The sequence below is a fragment of the Achroia grisella genome, unplaced genomic scaffold (assembly GCF_030625045.1).
Source record: "Achroia grisella isolate CSIRO2021 unplaced genomic scaffold, CSIRO_AGI_Agris_v1 utg900, whole genome shotgun sequence".
NCBI lineage: Eukaryota > Metazoa > Arthropoda > Insecta > Lepidoptera > Pyralidae > Achroia > Achroia grisella.
Window position 1 is genome coordinate 2324150 of NW_026713059.1, and position 26225 is coordinate 2350374.

Genomic DNA, 26225 nt, shown 5'->3' on the forward strand with positions numbered 1-26225 from the left:
AACAATTCTCATTCTGGTGCCACACACAAGATATAAGATTAGGTAGACGTCGAAACTGTGCTGTGTATTTTGCGAGTCTAATTTTGTACTAAACGACTATTATGAAATGTTAGATCAATATTAATATTATAAATACAAAATTATGTTTACATGTCTGTTTCCTACTCTTAATTTCTAATTCAATTTAACATGATATATAGCATCGCAAGATCGGATGTAGGCAATTTTTATCTCAAGAAATAATCTGAAAGGTCAAATAGTACATGAAATTTTGTTTAAATTTATTGCCGTATCTGACTATCTTGTAAATTACATCCACCAACTTTTTAGTTAGTATCTGCGTAAATATTCCAATAGTAAGTATGGTTTCATGTACTTACTTATAATTGCGCAAGTGTAATTTGTTATTAAACTAAATAAATAAATTATTCTTAGCGATTAATACACATCTTACTAAGCAAGCTGTTTGGTGTCTGAAATAGGTAAGACCACTTTGTATAAAATCTAGTCTCAACAAAGTCTACCGCCTTATATATTTATGTATTAGGGGGGAAGAATCGTTAATATGGACTGATGACCGTATTACTAACAACGTACCATGTGAGGTTGACCTCCACACGGATCCCCTAGGAAACTATCGTAATAAATTCCTGGTGAATTATCCACGATGGGCTAACTGACCTGACCTCATGCTCATACTATCATTCACCACTGGTGCCCCGTCAATGTAAACCGTTAGCGCAGGCAAGTTAACCATAACATTATTATCCATTAATATAAATATGTATTAATTGCCTTGTGTGTATATTATCAGTCAATATTTCGTGACGAATCTTGCTTACTGTAGTCCACTATATAATAGTTGTACCCACTTGGCAAGCATATTGTTTATAATCATTATTCAATGCCATCAAGTTCTCCCTATTCTTCGTAAATCACTAGCATACACTTGATAAAAACTATAAAATAAATGTACTCTTAAAAACGAAAGATGCGCAGTGGGTACTGGGCAAATTTAAAAGAGATACATTAAGAAAAGCGAGCCGTAAGATTTATACACTGGAAGCAAAGACTGGAACTGATGAGACGGGTCTCCTGAAGTGCTTTCGACCAACTCCTACTATCTTTGGAGTGTATTTATGTGAATGTACATTTTTAGTTTCTACATATTTTTCTTTACATTTTAACCTAGTTCGAAAAGCAAACGAGGTTATTGTTTCATAGTTATACCTTCGACAATTTTCATTTTATTAAGTTCTATCTTTTAAATGTAGTAATTAAGGTCTAAGATATTTAACTAATATTATCACGAACCAAAGCGATTTTCTTTCATTTAATGTTTCAATATCTATATATTAATAATAATAATTCTGGACAATTCATACAGCGCCATCTATCTATCTACATCTAGTCGCAAGCTTGTGTTATACCTATAATATACATATATGTATTATTTAATGTATTTTATTAATGTTTGCATTGTGCGAAGAGTCGAACCCACAACCATCAGAACTAAAGTGTTATGTTAAACTTCTAGACAATTGAGGCGTAAATAATAATATTTACCACTTATGTATCTATTGACTTATTATATATAATAAGAATATTTTAACATATTTTAAGATTATTTTTATATAAAACAAAAAAATCTTAAAACATTACCCAGATTACATTTAGGACAACACTCGTAAGCATGTTTCTAGAGGAAAATATTACATAAACATTTTCCTGTCACCTTTATCAACTTTTTCATCATTTATTAAATTTTACCGGATTCTCCCACGCGAGAAACCTAGTAAAGTTTATTCACCATAAACTTTTACTCTCAAAACTTTTACATTGCAAAACAATTTCACGTTTTCCCTCACGATACTTTTCAATATCCATCTTTATAAACAATACTGATTTTTGGTACTTTTTGTTTGTTTGAATGATCGAGTGAAAAAATTCAAAGAAAAATCTAGCATCCATTAGGACTCATTATTCATTCACACAACCACTGTAATTTTTTCACTCGATCATTCAAACAAACAAAAAGTTTGTTTGTTTGAATGATCGAGTGAAAAAATTCAAAGAAAAATCTAGCATCCATTAGGACTCATTATTCATTCACACAACCACTGTAAAGACCGAAAAACTTTAACAGACAGAACGAAGTGAATAATTTGAATAATAATATATCCATGGTTCTTTTCTTTTAATAATATGTAATATTAATAACTCTGGACAATTCACACAACACCATCTAGTATCAGGTTAAGCGGAGCTAGGGTTACAAATATGATAATAAAAAACAAAAATTCTGTACTGCAATCCTATTTATATTCAATTATTTTATTACTATTAACAAGAGTATTTCATCAAAGTAACATTAATTTATAATGCAACTTTTGAACAAATATTTTTGTAAATGTTCCATTTACAAATCTACCGCGTATGTAGAACTTAATACGTTCCCCTGGAAGACATCATGATAAATTCCAGGTGAATTTGTCATGATAAGCTAACTGACCTGACCTCATGTTCATCTTATTATCTTGCACCATTAGAAACCGTTTGACGAGTAAATTATTCCAATTTCATCCATTAAAAAAGATGTACTACATACATATGTCATATCGATGTATCGTAATACTTTCATTCCAAAATTTCCAGTTACTAGCCGATTTATTAAAAAACTATTCCCGATATATACTTTTAGTAATTTACACTACTTAGAATATCAACAGTACAAAGTTCGCAACCATTTAACAAAGGAAAAGAGCCAAGAAAAGTAAGGTCTAAGCACGCGCATGTTTTTATCTCCGTAGGTGACAGCTGTATGCGAGGAATGCAACCCGGAACATCTCGGTATGTGTGATAAAGTGCCGCATAGCTTAGCTCTTTAGCGCTCTTGGAATGCTCAAACTTTACACTTGCTTGAATAAATAATGACGTAATGCAAAACTAGGAGCAGTCGGGTGCTACGACATACGGAACTATTAGAGAACAGAAATGCGACGCGAAATGTTTATTTTCAAGATGGTATGATATTTTTCAAAATGCATTCACGAGAAATTGTTATAGATTATGATATAGTGTTCACGTTCTTCTTTCTGTTATTTTTATATAGAAATATCAGATTTTTTTAGCTACTACTTCTATATGTAAAATAAATTGTTTTAATGGTAACAAAATAAATAATTAAATCAGTTTCGTACGGGAGGAATTACAATACAAGATTTGTAGGGATCTCTATTTTTTTTTTAATATATACAAATATTATAAATACATATATAAATGTTCATATATCTAGTTTATATAAGTAGCTGACCAAACAAGACTTAGAATTGCAAAACCAATTACAACTTAATTTAAATTGTTATCAAAATATACAATAATGTTCATTTCATATTATTAGACTACATATTGTATAATTTAATAACCCGATTTCCATTGCCAGGTTTAAGACCTTTTATACTTATAGTAAAAATAAAAACAGACCACAGATAAATATATCCAACTCAACAAGAGAGATTATTTTAAAAATATATCTAGAAAATCTTTTCAAATAAAACTGTAATGCTCGACGTACGTTCATAACTACCGCAGATAGTTAAAAGCTCTAACTTTAAGTTAGGCAGCGGCGAACTTTAAAAAGCCTCGACTGTATTATGGTCAATGGAAGCTGAGCGAAAATAAAAAAAGTGTGAAGTCCGTATAACTTTAAGTTAAATGTTTCCGAGTAACTTGCCGTTTTTATCGTACTTCTTAAGCAATGTTCCTTTATAGTTGTTTGCATGTTTACAATTTATTTGGATAATTTATGAAAATATTAAATATATTCAGTTTATAATATGGTAACAGAAGACAAAATTACAATTTTGTTACTAGCGCCTAATTCTGTAACATCAACATCATTACGTAGAAGAAAATAAAGTCGCTGTCTCAATGTACATATGTAAATATCTGTAAAATATATCTATACTTAAATCTTTGAAACTACGCAACGGATTTTGTAGCGGTTTTTTTTTTAATAGATATAGCTATTATAGAGGAAGGTTTATATATATAGTATATGTACACCCGAGCGAAGCCGGGGCGAGTAGCTAGTAATTTAAGTAAATATGGAAGTGTCAACTCTTTATTTATTACAGTTAAGTGAACAATAATAATATTTCATAAAGGACATAACTTCATTCCCATATAAATTAAGAAGACTACGATACGGGTGTACATATACACAAAAAGTATTTACAAACTGATATATTTTTATTTATTTATAGAAAACTTAAAAATACTTTTAATTATTAAAGTTTCACATTAAAAGCGAGAATACTTCGTTTTTTCTTTCTTGTATACTGCAAAAGAAATTAACAAACATGCGTTTGAATAAGAAGCAGATTTTAATTAAACTTTAAAAATTAATGTCACGTCGTGTAATTCTGGAATGTGTTGGATATTACGATCTTTATTAGCTTTGAGTTTTCACAGTTCATTCAAAGCTACGCTATTTTTTCTTAGTTAAGATTTTAATAATTTTATTAATGGTTACTATTTTGGAAGTAATTATAGGGTTGGTAAATATCAGGTTTTTAACTACTATATATTAGCGACAACTTTGCTTAGATTCATAGACAAATTCAAACAAAGTTACAGCTATACATACTCCGCACCCGTAATTGCCCTTTTCTGTGGTATTTTATAAACAACACTACATCTATTTCTACCTAAAAAAAGTTATTAAAAAATATATAATAAGAAAATCCATTTTTATATAATGTTTTAAATTTGACGCGTATAATTTGTAAAAATCACGGGATCTTACCACTTTTTATATTTATTTGCTGAGTTCCCGATATTTCGGTAGTGATAGTACCACCACCATGATCATGGGAACTCAGCAAATAAATATAAAACGTGGTAAGATACCGTGATTTTTACTAATCCAATTTTAATCTCTTCTTTTTATTTCTAAAAGAAAATATCCTAGCGTATTGTTCTAGAACGGTGGCGTCAATTTCCTGCAAACATCGACTTCTCAACATTACTGAACCGTATATAAAAGAAGCAAAAAAATCTCTATGTAAACTATAAGAACAAAAAGACCCCACCTTCTTTTGTCGAACACCAACAGCCAGAAACCTTCAAATCAACTGCAGCAATAGTTGAAATCTGAATTTTATTCATAAAGGCAAACCATCAATTCGTTCCCCATCCGTTTTTCTTGTAACAAAGAAAAATGCATTACGTAGAAGCGCATGCAAATCAAACCAAGCAACTAAAGTAACAATTGAACACAGCTGCCAGAGCAACCTCTCTGTCTTTATCAAAGAAATAAATGAAAAATGTAATAGAATGGAGTTTGTGGCACCTTTTTATTTTGAATTTCGCCAGTCAGTCACAGTAGCAAAAAGGAGATTCTTTTTTAAATTTCATATTTCAGGAGACTTGAAATTAGATAAAATGAGTAGTCATTTGTGAGTTGCATTCGTGCTCTGTAAGTTCCGTATTGATAATCGTCATTACTTTTGAATATTATTTGCAGTATCTAGTTAGGTATATAATATATAGTACTCTGTTATTGAAGCTTTTATATCGTGAAATCTGAATTACCTGTTGTGTTGCGTTTTGGATTACATATTTTAGATTTTAAGGCTCTGATTGTAAAATAACCTACATATAGCAACTATAAATATTTGTGATCAACAGATTAACAGAGTACAATCCTTTACAATAAAACTAAATCGAATAAAAATAATCTATTTGTATTCAAAATTGTTGAGAATTTCAGAAAATATACATGCATAAATATATAATTCACATTGAGAGTCTAGAGGCTGTATGATACAATTTAATTATATTTAAATTAAACTTTATTTAACTTGTACAGAGTTTATCATGGTCAAGTTGAACAAAAGACTCTTAATTTGTATAATTATTTTTATACTACGATGTTGGCAATCCAGCATACGACCTATCTGATAGAACGGTTAACGGTTAGCCAGGGGCAGCGGAACGGAGCATGCGGGCGCCTCGTCGAAGGAGGCGCCATCACGAGATTCGGATATATACTATAATTTTATTAAAATAAAGAATCTATAGAATATTTAATAAATTATAATAAATAATCTAACTTAACTATGAATGCGGAGACATATATCTCGCTAGGATATAAATTGCATGCGGGCGCTGAGGACCCTAGCGCCGGCCCTGACCGTAGCCGCCTTCAATATATCGAAGGTTTTGTACCTAAATAATAAACGTAAGATGTTGTAACTAAATAGCTATGTATAGAACATAAATCAACAATGCTCGCTTGATAAATAAGTAGCTTATAAACTACAACAACTACGAAGTTACTTCATCTACCTGATAAACATCTCAAACTATGTTTCTACTTTAGAAGTTAATTTATATGCACTAATGACCTTAAATGTCTTAGGTACAAAGCGTAAGTAAATATCATATTAATAAACTTAATTGTAAGTAAATTAATTTATGTAGTATTCGTTAGTACAGTTAAAATTTTATTATCAATGTTATATTCCTTTAAAATGTTCACGAGATTTAAATACGGTTTCCTCATCTTACTTGGGAGTCCTAAAACGGAAGCTGCTGTTAAAATCCAGAAATGCATTTCATGAATTAATTATTAAGCTTCACCGTAACCTGAACTTTGGAGCTTTTTCCTGCACACTAGCTCTATTGGGGCGGAACAAAAATAAAAGAGAAACAAAATGAAGGCACAGTTGAGACAAAAAGTGGTAATTGAGAATTCTTGAAACGCAGTCGGCTTCTTTGAGTAAATTATACGAGTCGATTTACTTCTGAAACAACTCAAAAAACACTTCTCGCACTAAAGTTGCTTCGCTTAAGGAAAACCTACTCATAATAGCATTTTTCTTTCTCTCATACAAAATTTGTTTATATTATTACAATTTAATATTGTGTCTCACAAACCGAAAACCTACTTATAAATAAAAAATAATAATTCAATTTGAAAAATCTCCATAGTAATAATGTCCAAGACATGCAATAACTTTTGAAAAATGCTATTAATAGTCAGTTAACAAGTTATTTTAAATATCATGTTTCTAGAGAGCAGAATTATATTGTTATGATTTATAGATTCAAAATCATTTTCAAAATTTAAGTCTTGATCTAAGTTTAGACCACCTGAGTTCAGCAAATTCGCACTAATTATAATAATGATCAGGGATGTTAGGGAGCTCCGTAACCATAACCGAAATTATCGGATATCCGATATAGAAAAATATTCGTAACTGTAAGCGGATCCGAAACAAAAGTTTCGGATAATATCGGATAGGGGCGGAACCTAAATAAACTGTTTATTTATTTAGGATCCGCCCCTATTAATTTGTTTTATGTTTAATTATTTTATTAGCCATTTGTATTTTACTTTTGAAATTCTTTAAAAAAAATCATATCCGTAACCGAAATTATCCGAAACTGACGGATTATCCGAAATAATTTCATATCCGCATCCGGTATAATAATCATTCCTATATCCGAAACCTATCCGTATCCGAAATTTCATATCCATAACATCCCTGATAGTGATAATAAAAATGCAAATTTAGAATTTAAGTAAATAATTAATCTTATTGGAACCAAATTAACTTTCCAATTGATATAATTGACAGTATGGAATGACATCTACCTACATTGAGTTTAAGATAGAATAGATAGATAGAATATACTTTATTTACAACTTACAGTAAAGAAGAAGCACAAACAATATAACAAAGGACACATGTATCGTTACAATAAGGCGGCCTTATTGCTAAAAGGAATCTTTTCAAGGCAACCTCAGGGAAACGGATTGAAAAACCGAACAGGTAGGTAAAATGACCTGAACAGGAGAAAACTAAAAGGTAACAAATATATAATGTTGATAAAGGAAAATAATATTAAATATTATATGAATTATAATTTATGTACACAATAATATTCATATATTAAACTAGATACACTTACATAAACTACATATGTACATATTATAAACTGCATACATAATTTTAAAGTTAAATAGAATAAACTAAATATAAATTAAAATGCCATACTAACTGAAATTTAAATATTGAGGAGGAAGTCGTTTACTTGTCGTTTAAAAATATGAATGGACTTTGCAGTTCTGATAGATATAGGTAACGAGTTCCATAACGAGTTTAAGATTAAGGTTTCCTTAGAACCGCGGCTAGTTTGTCCATCACTTGACTTTGTGCAGTGCTAAGGAGCGGACGCGTATTGGCTTCCTATTATTAAATTACTAGCTACTTGCTCCGGCTTCGCCTGGGTGTACAAGTATTATATATACGAGGGTCAAACTGAAAGTTCTTAGAAAATCAAAAACAGATTAAATTAGCAAGTTATAACCTTTATTTTATCTTTTCAAAATAGTGTCCCTTCACGTCAATACATCGCTGCATCCGATAGAACCACTGAGAAAATACGTTATAGAGAAAAGGCGTAGTTTATCATAACTTTCTTGTTGACTTAGATGACATCGAAAGTCATAAAAAATCATCACACGAAAATTTTCTCGTGTTAATTTCGTGATAACGTTACACAGACTATTTTCAATTTACCGCCAAACCGTAAAACACATGACAAACGAATAAATTATATACTCTGTATTATTCGTAAAGAGTTCCATTTTCAAAATTTTAACTTTTATTTTTATTATATTGCTTTCAAGTAATCAGTTCTAAAAACTTTCAGTGTAGCCCTCGTATAAACCTTCCTCTAGAATCACTCCATCTATCAAAAAAACCGCTTCAAAATCCGTTGCTTAGTTTTAAAGATTTAAGTATACACAGTGACAAACAACGACTTCATATTATACTACAATGATAATATAAATATACAAGTGAATAGTATTTGTCTCATTAAAAATCCCAATTTCGCATATAATGTCTAGCAACTCGCATATTAAACGAATTGCTAAGCAAAAACTGTTTCTTCTTAAGGTCATTGAATTAATTGTCGTCTGTGTAAAATTATTAATCTGTAGTCCGCCGCAGTTAGAAAGAATATTACAAGGTACTGATTTTATTCGTATAGCAGTATCCGTCACACGACTGAATTAAAAATATAGCGTATATATATACTTTGAGTTGGTCAGCGTTCAATTAATTCCAAGCGACGTACTTCTGAATAGGGATTGATTGATCAAAGTTCTGGGATAAGTGCAACTAAAACTTTACCAGATCGTACGTAGCTAGAACTAGAACAAACCAGATTACACTGGAACTACTCGTAGATCTCCTCCTCTTAAGAAAGCAATCAAGCAAGACACAAGTTTTGCTTAGTGAACAAATTTCATTAACATTTTCCAAATGACATTGCGGTAGAGTGCTGAAATGCAAACGTTTTACCGAGGTACAGTTTGTACAATGTCGTACGCGTGGGTAGCTATATTTCGGATTAAAGGGTGAGATATGACAGTGTAATTACATGGTACGGAGACATGTTAACTTAGTTCAGTGGAATGTCAACGCAAGAAAGATACCACAGGTTCTGTAGTGATCATACCGAGTATATTGGCGACGGTAGCCGTTTATCACCAGATGAATTATTTATTAGCTTGTTTGCCATTCCAATGTAAAAAAGTAAGTATATATATATTTTAAATATTGAACTATCTTTTAAAGCCTCGTTACTGTCCCATTACTGGGCAAAGGCCAAACTAATTAATGTAAACAAAAAAGATGACTGAACGAGGTCTCAAGAAAAAGCTAGTCATTTTACAACGCGTTCCAGTATTTTGTAATAAGTATGAAGCAATTTTCTACAAAAGAACGAATCAGTGTCAGAACGAACCAGAATAGAAAATATTTTCTAAAGACATTATGACATATTGTTTCTTAAATATGCACCTTAAGACATCGCAAATTAAATACAAAATGCAAGCACTTAGTTATTGCTGCTTACAAATAAGTAGCTTGAATTCACAATGCATTTCGTTTTACTCCTGTTTCCTTGTTGTACAGTTAATTACTTTTATAGTGAATTTCTTGGGCGCTTCCTAAATTCTTTTTACAGCTTTTAATGTTATATTAAGAGATACATCTACGTACCGCAATTTTATGACATTGTTTAATAATTCTTAGTCTTCGTAATCCGTTTACTTTAATTTTAAACATTACATTCAAATAAATGCTTATCTTACAGTTTAAACTTCTATTTATTCTTTATTGCACTCCAAACACATGTATGTACATATATACGCACACGCAACACACAATCAAAGTAGCAGTATGCAGCATACATGCAACATCATAATTATCTTATTCAAAAGCACATTAATTATATATTATATTGCGTATTACTTTATTCTTAAAATTGCCATTTTAATTAAATTGCCATTAAATAAACGATATGAAGATAAATTACAAATAATGAGATAACACAATCGTAGCAAGCTTGTTATTTAAATGATAGTATAATACATCAAATGAATCAAAGAATGAAAAGGTTTTATCTTAATTGATCATGTATGTTATTCATATATAATATCATGTTTGTTTTGTTTCAAATAATTAATTTCTACATAAAGTTATTTGCTATATAGATATTGATTAAAATACATACGTTGTTACCTTCAAGACAATTCACAGAGCACCGTTTAATGCCAAGCTAAGCAGAGCTTCTGTTATGGGTACTAGATAAACATTAAATACATAGAAAACACAAAGACTAGAAATGCTGTGCTGCTGTGCGAGGAATCGGACCCGCGACTATAAGAAATAAGGTAAGTGGTAAATTGCTAAAACACCGTATATCTTTAACACGCAGGCGTTAAAATATATTTTCAGGCTTATCTCCCATCAGAGTAGACATAGATAATGGAACAACAAATGCCGAGCCATTTACATTCATTATTATTAATTCTTACTTAATTTTTATTATTGAATTAAAAATACTTTCTCTATAATCTTATTCTTTGAACTAACTCTAGACGTCCACGAACAATAATGAAACGTTTCATCATTTAAGTATAATAAGATTGATATAGTATGTTACAACTTGAATTTCATACTAAGTCCCTGAATTTTACAGTTAAAAATTATGCAACTCTAATATATGTTAAGCACTGTTCTTTACTATATATCAACTAACATCATTATAGTAAGCACAGTCTGTAAAATAATATAGGTATTTTGGTCTTGTTATAAAAGATGTTAGCAAAGATAATCGTGGTAAAAAAATCTTCAAGAAATCACTGCGGAGGTTTAACATTTATTTTCAAATTTCTATTTGAATCCATTATTAAAGTTATATAGCTTAAAATGAGTAACATTTCGGCTTTCGTATCATATGCATCATGTCTGACTCTACTTATATAAACTTATAGATGAATGATGTAATAAAGCTTCTAGAAACAACTTGAGTCTTTAGCTCGTTGTGGTTAAATTACGCTTTGTAAATTCAACTATGCACATATTGCAATGCCAGTAGGTACTGTACGGAGAACACCAGTCATAACATAACACCTAGACGCTATCTCCAATCCAAACAGTTCTCTAACTCGCCCGATTACTTCGCAGACGTATTTCTAGAGGTAGCTCTCGTTTCCATTGTATTTTCGCTACCGAATATCCTACACCATAAGTAGAATATTCGGGAGTTTATGTGGTTGGATGGATATTGGTTGCTTCGTCACACGTAAACTGCTATATCCTTTTTTTTACCTAACTGGAATAATAAATAAGCTTACGGACGTCCAACTGCCTGCAGGTGGCAACTGTCACTACCGTTTTTATGCATATTCCGTGGTGTTGTTCATGTATAAGGTTTAAATCAGAAACAAAACCGCAAAGGCAATGCATGTTAAGAGACTTGACATAAATCTCTGGAATAGCAATGCATGAACGGTATCACGAGTACCACATGATAACATGATATCTGTAGTGCTGTTCTCGAGTGAAGTAGAAAATGACTAGAGAGGTTAATGAAGAAGGAAAAGAAAGGATACATGTTAGAGCCCATAAAATTGTATGTAGAATATTATAGTAAATTAAATTAAAAGACATGCATATATATGCATAGTTCTGTTACATATCTGTATGTACATAATATACATATATAGATAATACCTGGTACATTAATACATATAAGCATACCCAAAGTGCAACAGTTGTATAGTAGGAGTATATATAATTCACATAGAATAATTTAATATCTAAATTAATTAAGACAGGTTTAATAAACCAATTTGAATTTACGATCTTAGTAAATTTTATTTCCGTACCTAATAATAAATCCAGACGTTTGGGTTTTATTGCAATCGATTAAAAAGGCGTTGGACCTCTTTTGCCTTTAAAAGGAAAGCGTTGAGAAAATTACATTCCGGTGTAATTTTACACAATTTTACACTTGTTGCCCAGAAATTATGTTGCCCTTCGTGTGTATTCACTAAACCTATTCGAGTGTAAGGTTGAGAGTTGACAGCGCTATAACGACTACACCGCTCCGTTAAAAATGAACTGCAGAACTTACAAAAAAATGGTTACAACTTTATTTTCTTATACTTATAAAGAATTAAGTAGATAATTATAAAAAGGCAGAGCTTGGGTTATGGGCAATTGATATAAATACTTAGATATTTTTTTTGTAACTACATACATAATATTCATATAATACACCCAGACCGATACAAACAATGTTACTCATGAATACAAATGTTTGCACCGTGCCTGTAAACAAACCCGAATATATAATTAGCAAATTTTGTTTCACATAATATATATCCTACGAACTATCATAAATATAAAATAATAACAAAAATATAGAATAGTATGAATATATGTATGAAACACAAGCACTAGTGAACAAGTCTCGTGTGCCAATGGAAACAGTTTATTATTTAACATGCCACCCAGACTGGGTACATTAAAACATTACGGATTTGGAAGTTACTCTAAGTTTGAGACTCGTGTTCAATCTACGAATAGAGTACAGAAACTTATGCTGATACTAAATGAAGCTTCTATTTAGAGTATTATATTAGTTAGTATCATTTATTTCAATCACGTAGCTAAAATAAGAATATACTAGTAATAAATAAACCACGATAATTCTTATAACGCCTTCTGGAATCCAACTAAGCAGATCTTATACTAAACAATCTTTATTTAGTTTTCGTATATATATTATGTATAAATAAATAAATAACACTGGACGTTTAACACAGCGCCATCTAGTACAACGGCAAATATTGCATGTTTTATAGGTACTAGAAAACAACTGATATAAATACTTAGATTTTTTTACATATATTTTTAAGACACTAAAACCGACAAAAACAATCATACTATTGTACATATATGTATACAAATAGTTATTTAAAAATATATAATATATATGAAAATATACAAGAAACATCATATTGTCTACTGACAAATATAGTCATACAAGTAGTACAATACCAAGAGACAATTTAAACTGGGTAATTTGGTCTCAATCAGAGCGACAATCCGCGTCAGTTGGGACGCATTCAATTTAAATCCATTAAAAGAAATTAGGGGACAACGCATACATACACGTACCTAACATATTCAAATAGCAATATGTAAGTCTGCATTACCACTAAAATGAATATCCCAAAACGTGCAGTGATTCTCTATTACAATATAATATTAATATTTTTATCAATACACTTATCTTATTTGACACGATCGTTTAATCGTCTAAAGGTGACAAACACACAGAAAGAGGGCAATATATATTATACAGCTTTTTATAATCCTTAAATGATAATTAAACTCTGTCTCGACTACTTACTAATTAACTAATTATTTAACACAGTCATTTAGTCTTCAAAAGGAAACAAACAGACAGAAAGAGAGGCAATACATTTTATGTAGCTTCTTACTTAAATTATGATTAAACTTTGTTTAACCTAAGTTATCTAAATTACTTTATTAACCAAAATGTATCTTGACTAGGACCCTCACTGCAATATTAAATAAAATATTGCAACACAGGCCTGTGCTTAACAAAGATTTGCAGATTTCGCCAAGATAATGTAGAAACGCCACTACACATCTTATTTGCAGTCCACTCATATATAAACGATATTTCTCCTTTGGGGCACACTGTATCCTAAGAATATAAAAACCATCGCTCCTAAGACTATCCTTCAACTGCTGTTCCTGCTCTGAAACAGGACGGGCATAATAGATCTCCATAACTCGCAGTGCTACAGGTTTAAACACCGAACAATAGCCAAAACCGCTAAATTAAAATTAAAGGGTCAAATAGACAATGTTACTAAAGTTTAATAAATAATGTATGAGACCTAGGTAAAAAGTAAATGCATAGGAGGTTTATATCAATAAAACAGCATGAACGATTTGAGATCAGCCGACCTCGATACTCCCGACTAACGATCGATAGCCTGTCAATGAAAGAGATTAGTCCCAACCAACGCCCTCATATAGGAATCTCGGACCAACAAAAAATCAAGAGGGAATACGACGTACAACAAACGCAAAGTCATTATAATTACATAAGTTTTGTCATTTTTTTTTTGACGTAATGTCGCAGAGATATTGGATATTTAAATTGTATTAAGATATTATTAATCAGCGCTGAAATGTTATTAACAAGATGATAAATTAATTTTTGAATCAAATTATTATTCTAGTAGGTAATATCAAACCTATTTATGACAACAAATTTGAATTAAAAAAATAATACGTTGTTAACTACTATCAAGAATCTCTTAAATTATTGAATTGAATATCCTTTTAGACACTAACACGTAAATATTTTAAGCATGTTTTTTTGAGTTCACTTTAATTATATGTCATACTCGTCATGACGTTTTACTTGCTCTGAGATAAGAAGTGATATTTATTTTCAGGGTACCTATACCTATTTTAAAAATACTGACCACTAATTTAAATTCCAAATACGTTTTTATGTAAGCATTTTTTACGGTTTTATCTTCATTTAAAAATAGAAAAAATAACAGCACTTTCGTTATCTATAAATAACCTAAATATAGATTATATTTTATGCCTTTGCTTTAGATAAAATTGTTGAGATTTGTTTGTTACAAATCATAGGCAAATATTTCTAATAATCATTATATTTTAGAACATGTTTTCGAGAATGTAACGTAAAAAGAACCTATTTAATAACATAACATCTGCTTATTAAAAATACTTTAGTAATAAACTTAAGGTATTTCTATGAATTTTCTCATTTAAATGCCGTAAACTATGTGAGGGCTATGTTAAGACTGCCCGAGGCATTATCTGTGGTGGAAAAGATAACACAACGCAGACAGATAAATAAGTTTATAAATACATAGAGAGTATATAAGTTTGACGTTGAGATGAGACATCATAAATTATTTAAGTATTACTATACCTATTACAATATATTATATACTTATAACATTGATAATATACCTTCACGGCTACGTAGGAATGTACGATATCACGTCGACCTCTACGACGGTTGCATTGAAGAGCAATCTGATAAGTTCCTATTGCTATGACAAATTTACAGCGATGGCATAAATTACATGACATCATTTTCTTTTTATAACGAAATTGCCATTTGTATTACCGGCGAATACCTACTTTCAGAATAGAATATAATTCCATATTACTAATTATAATTATATATAGTGGGGAAGGAGATTGTCAAATTGACCACCATATGGTACCCGTGAAAACCATCCTGGTTAATTTCTCATGAAATTATCATAAAAGGCTAACTCGCCTGATTTCGTTCTCATTTTGGTATCCTCCACAGTCAGCGCAGGAGGGTGTACCATTCCAATACCAAAAACCGGGTAGTTAGCTTCCCGTTGCCGATCCTTAATATACCGTTTTTGAAAAGCACATGCTGTAGTAGTGGTAGTTCATTTGACAACCAGAGTATTAGTTGGAGGAAGCTCCTCTGAATCCGCACTGTTCGTGAGTTCGTACCAGGTTGTAAGTGTGACCACTACGTCAATTGGAAATGATGTGATAGAAAAAATAAAAAAAATCTGTAATTGTCTGATCTATAACTTAGAATTATGCAGGTGTTATGTAAACATAGAAATATTCAGACAAAGGTATTTAAGACAAAAAACACAAGTAAACAAACCTTTATATTGAAAGACGAGTAATATATACAATGAAATTTCAATTCTTGAACATGAACAAACACTTTACAATATATTATTCATTATATTAAAATTTTATCCAGACGTCAGCCGTCGAACGGTTATGGAAATTTCTAGATAATATTGAATGAACCCTGTTCATTAGAATATATAAATGAAAACTGCAATATTTCAGTTTAAATATACTAAGAAGAGAAGAGAAAATAAATTTTACAGAAAACAAACACAAATATTGGTCTTACTGTCTGTAATTTAGAAAAAAGATATTAACATAAATTAAGCAAGTACTTATATGTTATATTCCTACTTAATTAATCTTGTGATCAAATTATGAAATTTGCTGAATATCTTTTATCCATTCTTTTATATAGACATTATACGATTTATAGTTATTATTTCTATAATATATGTAAATATATATGCAGAAAGGGAGTGAATATGGAGATGGTGGAAATGGATATCGATGGAACAAAAACTTACGAGGATCATAAATAAGAAAGGAAAACTTTGGAGCGATGATGATTAAGGAAAGTCAGATGATCATGCCTTCTGTTCTATAAATACGTCATAAATATTTTACTTATATTTACAGAATCAGATAGAGTCTGAAGGTTATGACGTCATAGCATTATAAGTGACATAAGCGTTAGGTAGCCTAAATATACCTACTATCACCAAAAGTACTACATATGTCTGTCACCTAATTATGATGAAAAATACAAACTACTATACAGGTGATGGATGTCAAGTCACACACATATATATACTCGTATATATGTGTGTGTGACTTGTATAGCCACATATGAAAGTGATGACAATCGTTCCCCGTTCATGAGGTGTATCTTATTTTATATTATAAACGCGAAAGTGAGATTATGGATGTTTGTTACTCTTTCACGCAATAATTACTGAATGGATTTTAATGAAACTTTACAATAATATATCTTATAAATCAGAATAACATATAGGCTATAAATTTCATGCTGGTGAAACCGTGGGCAAAACTAGTAATAAATACAAATATAGTCTGATCACCGAACAATCAATACTAGGTCTCTATTCATTAACTCTATTCATTGCCTGATGATGCCTTGTTTAGAACGAAACACGTGTCACAATACCCGATAACTGTCGGAGTTTGATCACTAATGGCGAAGATCATAGCGCTTCCGCTGGTCAGGTTTCAACACAGAATACTCTTATTTGTGATATTACATATATTACTGCAAAATTAAACAAAATAACGCACGTTCTATATAAATATTTTATGAATATTACTGTTTACAAATTTAGCTATCGATAAATCATTTAAATACAATATTAATAGACCTACAGTATCATTCAATTCACATAGAAATTAAATTATATCAAGCCGCCATACCACATAGGAAGCTACCACAATTGTTGATATATTCGCATAATTCTCTCAAAATAAAGTATACCGCCATGATTTAATATCGGGAGTGCACTGTACACACTCGGCTGTAAATTTTATTTTCAATGAATGTTTTATTTCATTGAAATAAGGTAATTTACAAGGAGGAAAGAAAATTGTAATCGGTTTCAGGAAAGCAAATTCAATTGCACCTCTCTCTTACATTTATCATATTTCTCTTATGTTCTCTTATATTTCAACTAACTAAATAGCTTACGTAAGCGATTTACAATTTTGTGACATTTTAACAATCTGGAATGGTACTGATGATGATGTTGAGATGTGTCGTTAGTTTTTTTACAATTCCAGTTATATAATTAATACTTAACGTCGTAGTTTAACAGTTTACTACATCGACTGATGCTGACCGAAAGGTCGTGACTTTAATCTGACCTACAACAAAAAACTTTGTGAAATAGAAATAGAATAGAAATATAGCACACTATATTTCTATTCATATCATTCATGTGTCATTCAATAGAAATAGAAATAGAAATAATCTTTATTCAAATAAACTTAATATAAGCACTTTTGAATAGTCAAGTTTTTTTATTCTACCGCTTATTCGGAATGCAGATTCATCACAAGAAGAATAAGCAAGAGACTTGTGTGTTGCTCTTTTAAATAAATATGTAATATATATATATATATAATCTGTAAGACGATCATTACGCAGCAATCGATGCGGTTCATCCTCATACTTGCATACTTTATTAGAGCTCCGCTAGCATATATCATTACAATCGACCATATTACTATTATCTAATTATCATTCACAAAATATTACTAATAATAGTAAACAATTATTATTAATAATAAAATTATCAACTTTAAATACTGCTATTTCATGCTTACAAGTTAGTCTAGCTAGATAGTTAAGTTACAATTTTTCAGTCATCATGATTACTGTTATTTATCACATCAATATCACTGTGTTACTTTATCAATCTTTTATGTTTCACTATCTATGTACAATCAATCAATTCAGTTTGAAAAATTTTAAGTAAATTTTCAATTTTTTTGGTGTTATTATCTCTTACCTACTTGACTTTTACGTTGAAACATGTATATTTTTTCCTTAAATTATATAATTAAATAGATTTCGCAACTACATTGTGACATTTTTGGGCCCTAATTGAAACTTTTTTACTTAAGACCTTATAAGTGGCATAATTTTTATTCTAAATAATCTTTTTCAAGTGCCTAAATGTACATTTAGGAACATGCGCTTGCACCGCAGGCGCCGATCTCTATCTTTGATTCATTTCATTTAATATGATACATACAAAAGAGATTATGTGTCGTCGATATTTTGCGCAATCGCCGGCACCAATTGTCTTTTTCATTCCTATTACATAATGAATTCATAATAAGCATTAAATTTCCAATAAGACCTTTGGCCACAATTTATGCGAATAATTATTATTCAGTATTGTAGAAATGTAATTCCACTTTTGTGTTTATAATGCTACCTATTTTATAAGCCGACTGCTATTCAGCGATAACAGATTTCTTAGTTTACAACTTTTATATTAGAAACCGTTTTATATAAGTATACAAATAAAATACAATTTGTTTATTTAATGAAAATCTTCATTTCAAGTGTGATAAAACTAGGCAGAGTAAGTTCTGAGTTGAAAAGAAATTATCAAAATGTTCTAATTTATAGTTTTCGAAATTGTTCTAATTATAAATATATAGAAGAGGATACTTACATGTATCTACTTTGTCTACTGAGGCCAGTGTGTTAATATGTAATTGACATAAACGCCGCGCCAGACCTTTTAACGTTGTCTTGATAACGGCGCGCTCAATAGAGCTCAGTATGGCTCAAGTACTCGCGGCTTCTACACGCTCGAAAAAATGTCAGACGCAGAAGCCACTTCTCTGTGGGCAGAACTAACCAGTCCCATAAACCTGGTTCTCTTGGCTTTTATAGTGTACCTTATCTACAAGATTTTACAGTCGAAATTCGAATCGGACATAGATGTGCCACCTCCGCCACCGCCACTGCCAAAGATACGTAAGGATTTAACAGTTGCTGAACTGAAGCAGTATGATGGCACTGCACCTGATGGAAGAGTTTTGCTAGCTGTTAACACTATTATTTTCGATGTCACCAAAGGAAAAAGGTTTTATGGACCAGGTGAGTGACATTTCATTTTGGTTGGGTTACAATGACTAGTGAAAACTGTTAAGTCAGTGACGTGGTTTCTCATTGAAAACAATATCATTAGTGCCATCAGCATGATTATTTTGATACTTTAATTGCACGCCAAGAATACTTATTTGACTGTATTTGTAATATAACTTTATATAAATTTAAAATAAATCACACTCACTCACAATCATTTATTGACACAAAAACTACGATAAACCAATACAACCGGCAATATTATCTACAAATTATTATTGCTTTAAATTTTGTACAGTTACTAAAACGTAATCTCGTTTTTGTATTCATAATAATATTTTTATCTGTGCTCACAGTCTGCTTAATTACTATGCATGAGTGCGGACAACTCCGACGCAATCTTTACTATCCATATACCCATCTCCTTCACGCAGTCAGAACATCACAATGTACGAGAGAGAAACAATCACCCGGCCGGCACATTGCTTCAGCACATTTTGACCTTCTGAACACAACCGGTTTATGTTTATAGTCGCAACATGGCGTCTAACGTTATGCTATCGTTTTATGATCCATCAAACAATGTCAAGCGAACACAATACTCGATAAGACAAATACTAAACAATGGCTCTTACACAAATATTCTAAAAAATTATTAAAGGTGTATTGAGTATAAAAATTATTCCTATATATACAGTTTTTAAAAATAAAAGATATTGCTAACTTGAAGGATACAAAAATGTATGTATTGCAGATACTTGAATATGCATTTTATTTTGTAAATATGTATTCACATATTAAGATAGGCTCGATATCGATTTACATTTAAATCATTATATACATAATATAGGTGACCCCTGTTTAAACGCATGGAATATATACACGTACCAATAACCTAAAATTAAACGTACAGTTGATACACCTACTATGTTTTTTTATGAATGATAATGGAATGGTGCACCCAATGCACTAAAATTTCTAAATCTAAGCGAAGTTATGGTAAGAATAGTGAATAACAACACACGGGTGATATCATCGTTATTTGTTTGGAAGTCATAGGTAATGGCTAACCATTTCAATTATTACCCATTTAGAGATTCTCTTGCTTAAACGAGAATTGCCTATTAAATCGGTTATATCAGCGCTTTTAAGGTTTTCTATAATATTATACAATCAGAATACAGATCAGCCTATTCATATAAAACTATTTATTGACGCATTTTGAATAACATCAACAGTTTTTCAATTATTTTGTTATAGCGTAGGAATCTTGATAGCAGACTACAGTTTCGTTTCAAACGACGTTGTATGTAAAATTCTAAAACTATATATTTTGAACCTACATATTCGGTAGTATAAGATTCCCTCAGGGCCCATTAATTACCGTACCGTAGTGTGATATGCGCCAATAATACTAGAATTATAAAATGAAAACCAAAAGTGTAAAAAGAGCACTTGAAACTCGCAGAAGGTCTTATGAAACTGCTAAAGGCCAAATTCTGGCTAACGGATATGAATTTAGTTTAAGAATACCAGCAGGGATTCGAATCTTGACTCAGGCCACTTAATTTAGATTTCTTTTGGAAAAGAAAAGTACATGATCGGGTTTGAACTTCCTGTCAGTACTAATAGTGGATTCCTGATAGGCTATCCTATCAGGAAGATAGTTTTTAGGAATCGTCCACCACTAAAAAGTCGACTATAGTAATCATTGATTGGCGATATATTTGTTCGACACCATTGTATAAAATTTTTAGTAAATAGTTGTATAAAAACATAGATATGGAGTTTACTATTAGTACATATAAATCAAAATTTAATCTAAATCGAACCCAGTAAGTATCCAGTCAAGTACCTAATTCAAATTCACAAGTCAACTAATCAAGTATTTTCTAAAATACATACAATAGTTCTAGACAGAGATAGTTTAGTCCAAGTATATTCTTATATCGTTATATTAGTGGAGAAGTTTCTAGCGTGCGATTCTTTGTACAACCTTTATCTTGCTTTATGTCTTATTATAATAATTTGTAGGAAATATAGGTATAATCACGGTAAACGCTAAGAGCATTGAATTATAATTATATTCAATTAACTGAGTAGCTATTAACATATAACGAGTGTTTTGTAAATATTATGTCATGGTGAAATCATAGAATTTTGTTTACATTTTTAGAACTGTAGTATTAATGGAAAAAAATATTCAAAATCTATTTACCAAGAATAAAACTCACTATACTTTCTGAATCAATTTTTATCCCATTTTAAGTCCAGGGCTCCGTCCGTCCGATTGTTTACATATATATTTACATAGTATGTAGGCATGACATCTTAGTCCTGTATATATCGAGGCGATGTCCGTACTGATGTTTATGTATTTCGGCGACTTGCCACTAATCATAGTTAGCTAATTTGCCATACCGGTTACATTAAAAAGACGAAAAAAACATAAAGTCTAAGTAAATAACATACTAATAACGCGGACGGCGCAAAATGGTGAATAATAGAAAAAACTATTTTACGACGCGACCTTCCAATATTTAACCATATTAAGAAATAGCCCTGTCCTGTGTCACACACTACAACTACATATTTGTTTGTGTTGTCAAACGTTCTATATTTGTAAAGGTCAAACAACATCATCATCATCGTGTGTCTGTTATTTTGTTTATATGTTCCATTTGTAATTGTAATTAGTATGGCAAATATGCCACTTGGTAGTAAGCGATAATCGCCGCCTGTACGTTCCATGAAGCACTGATATCACGTTATTATAACCACTCATGCGTTTCCAATCCATAGAACGAAGATGTCATGCCTTTTATTCTGTAAATGAACTACCTAATCGAAAACACAGCTTACAAAGCAAACTTGATGGCTGAAATATGTGAGATTGAGGTACCCAGGCAGATGATTTTTGCAGCTACATCTGGTAAAACGTTTTAACGTCTAGAATCTAGGCACCAACGATTATTCCAGCTTATCTAATAAAATCTTTTGACGTCTAGGGATGAACGATTATTAACATTTTTTTATGTAAATACAGATTGTATTACAAACACTAACGAAGACTATTTTATCTATAACAGCTAGCCGTCAATAAACAGTGTAATATTGCATGAAAGACCACCATTTCACCACTTTATGAAATGGTCGACTAGATTATGATAGAATCAATTCTGCTATCTGGTCACGACATATACATTATACCGTACCATTTGTGAATGTTTGCAGTTACCGATTTCAATAGGGCTTTCAGTGCAATAGGTATTGAAGATTTTCAAGTGAGACAGGTATTTTAGTACCGTTCTAGAATATATAATAGTATATCCAGCAATAGATAGTGACGACACAGATAATGCAGAGTTGTGAGTGACCTAGTATTTAAGTTACTATTAGGTAACCACGTAAAGTAGAATAAAACTTTTAATCTAAGGTGTTATCTGCCGGTACCTGCTCCTTGAGTTTCATTGAGTAAAAATATTAATATATTTTATAAATGCTAACATTAATACGATAAGTTAGATAAACATATAGATACACATGGATATGTCATTATTGTGCTTGTAATGTATGTATGTATGTGTAAACTACTACACTGGTAAACGTTTTTATAAAACTACTAGCTGACCTAGCAAACGTTGTTTTGCCATATAAATTGAAATCGCTGAGGGTAAAAAAAATGTTTTGACCTAAAAATTTAAAAAAAAAGTTATAGGTGGACCACTCTTATCACTTAGGAATATGAAAAATAGATAGTACCCGATTCTCAAATATGCATATAAAATTTCATAAAAATCGGTCAATCTGTTTTAGAGGAGTATGGTAACTAACATTGCAATAAGAAAATTGTATACATAAGAAGATTTAGACTGTATGGCATATATTAATGTCACACATGTCATCAAAATTAGCTAGCCTTGAATTACTCTATTACATAAGACGCCATTGTTGTTATACACATGTAACAACCACGAATGTGATATATTAACAATGTTATTATAGTAGGAGATACGGCATAAGAAATACGCGTACGTATATTATATTCAATTGTTATTAGGTATTGTTAGGTATAAAATTTATTGCTTTTTTGGATTATTGATTTCATGTGTTAATAAATACGAGATTATAAATTATCTATGTGGCTAATAATGTCCTAAGTCATCTTTACATAGTATAAAATTAAGTCGCTTCCGTTGTCTGTTCGCTATGATCTTTTAATCTACGTAACGGATTTTAATGCAGTTTTTAGCAATAGATAGAGCGACTCAAGAATGTTTACATGTATAATACATGTACACCGTACGGATGTAGGATGTAGCCAGGCGGATTACTTATAAACCTATTTTTACTTCATCAGCAGCTTTATAAATCAGTCAATCCATGTACGATTTATAAACCTACATATATTCCGCCGCGACAGTAATTCCAGATAGGGTAATAAGAGACAATATCAACTGTATGTCGTGGTGAATGCAACACTTGACTTGCCTTCATTTCGCTCAGTATATTTGAATATAACGTGATTAGGGTGAATCTACAGCTATATTACGGATTAAATTTTGATTTGACATCGGTATTTCCTTCACTGGGAAATCAATCAGAAAATATAAACAAAAATCTTTCTTTTAGTTGTAAAAATTTAAACAAAAACCTTTCTTTTAATTGATATCTACCTCTTATCCCTATATTATAATAGGGCAGTATAACTAGCCTACGACAAAAGTCTACATATTTTCTATCATATAAACATTGTTATTATCAAATAACAGATAAGGATGTATATTACTTATGCCGTATCTTAAACTACTATTGGTGTCAGATTCTTATGTAAAACTTTATTATTTTATGCTTGTCATGGAAATAAAATACTTCTTCATAACATGTATATTTTAGTATATATTATTGTAGTGGCTTAGACAGTAACAAACTTATACTAAATAATGTAATAGCAACATACAATTGAATTAATAAAATAAAAAGTATATTTGTTTGCAAAACAACTTTTCTTTTAAAAATATACACTAACAATCTTGTTAATGATTTTTTTAAATGAAAAGTTTTCTCTTCCCTCCCAACTTTTATAATACCCAATTTGTAATCACTATTTCCAGGTGGTCCATACGCAGCCTTCGCAGGAAAAGATGCTACACGTGGTCTAGCTACTGGACAGGTGGCATCAAGCGACAAAGACTGGGATGATGTAAGCGATTTATCCGCAGATGAGGTAGCCTCAGCCAAAGAATGGGAGGAGCAGTTTAGAGGTAAATCTAATATATGTATTACTTTTTATTTTCTTATGAGTATTATTCTCTACGGTTTTACTGGTTTTTATTTATCTCTATTTATAAATCTAAAAGTTATAAACTGTCAAAAAGCTTTTTGTGTCCATTTATATTTTTGACTGGTGTTTCAATAATGGAAACAATGATATACGAGTATAAACAATTTTAATCTAAGAGACAGTGGTTGGCTTGCTCTCTCGAGTATCAAACCATTTTACATTTTTTATACTACTATGGTGGCAAACAAGCATACGGCCCATCTGATGGTAAATTGTTACCGTAGCCTATGGACGCCTAAAATACCAGGGGTGTTGCATGTTAATATATTAATATACCCTTCTAGAAAAACTCTATGGTGTAGTCTCGTGAGAAAACCTCGGCAGAAAATCACTGCCTCATCTCTTTAAACCTTATGCCTTGTTGTGTTCCAGCGTAAAAAGTGAGTTATGGTAGTGAAATTATACGGTCAACTTCTCATTAGAAATGGCAAAGCATTAGACTATGAGTATTGTACTATGAACGATATCCGTGTCTGGGATATCGTTCATAGTACAATACTGGATAAACACATTTTTTTAAAATGATATTTTATATACTAAAACTTTAGAGTCGATTTTCTAAAGTCTATAATTTTTGTGTTAATCCAATATTATACTATCAAATATTATATAAGCGATGATTAGTACTTTAATCAGAAGGAACATTAGCTTATTTGTTATTCGAATTATACAAAATAAATATGTATATTATTTTCCAGAAAAATATGACATCGTCGGTCGTCTTTTGAAACCAGGTGAACAACCAAAGAATTATGATGAAGAAACTGAGGATAAAAAGGCGCAATAGTTGTAATAAGTTTTTTTAATAATGGTTGAGAATAAATATTTTTATATAGGAATCTGATATAATGTTGAGTTATAAATAAAATATTTTTTAAAGGTAAGACTTTTAATGTTATTTTTATTCGTATTGTTTATTTTTAAGTGTACTTATCTGAAGAAAAATCGTAGGCCAACAATCGTCTTTATATAGTTTAAATATTTTGTCAAAAATTTAGGAATAACTCTTACTTTCAGACCGACTTTGTCCATTCATCTCTCACGACTAGTGCTGTTTTAATAAGTGCTATTGTTTTAAGAATATATTTAAGAAACAAAGTACATCCCCATTTACACTATTAGTCAGGATTATTAAGATCTTGTATGAATCTTTTTTTGTTTTTATCACTTATTTATTTAC

General features: G+C 30.8%; 1 protein-coding gene across 1 annotated transcript; it reads left to right on the forward strand.

The window, feature by feature from the left end:
* The first annotated feature begins 19371 nt into the window (after positions 1-19371).
* LOC131853201 (membrane-associated progesterone receptor component 1-like) lies at positions 19372-25929 on the forward strand. The gene is made up of 3 exons (XM_059204035.1): positions 19372-19713; positions 24816-24965; positions 25744-25929. The coding sequence occupies exons 1-3, from the start codon at positions 19431-19433 to the stop codon at positions 25830-25832; spliced, it is 522 nt and encodes a 173-aa protein (XP_059060018.1). The 5' UTR covers positions 19372-19430; the 3' UTR covers positions 25833-25929.
* Positions 25930-26225: the final 296 nt, after the last annotated feature.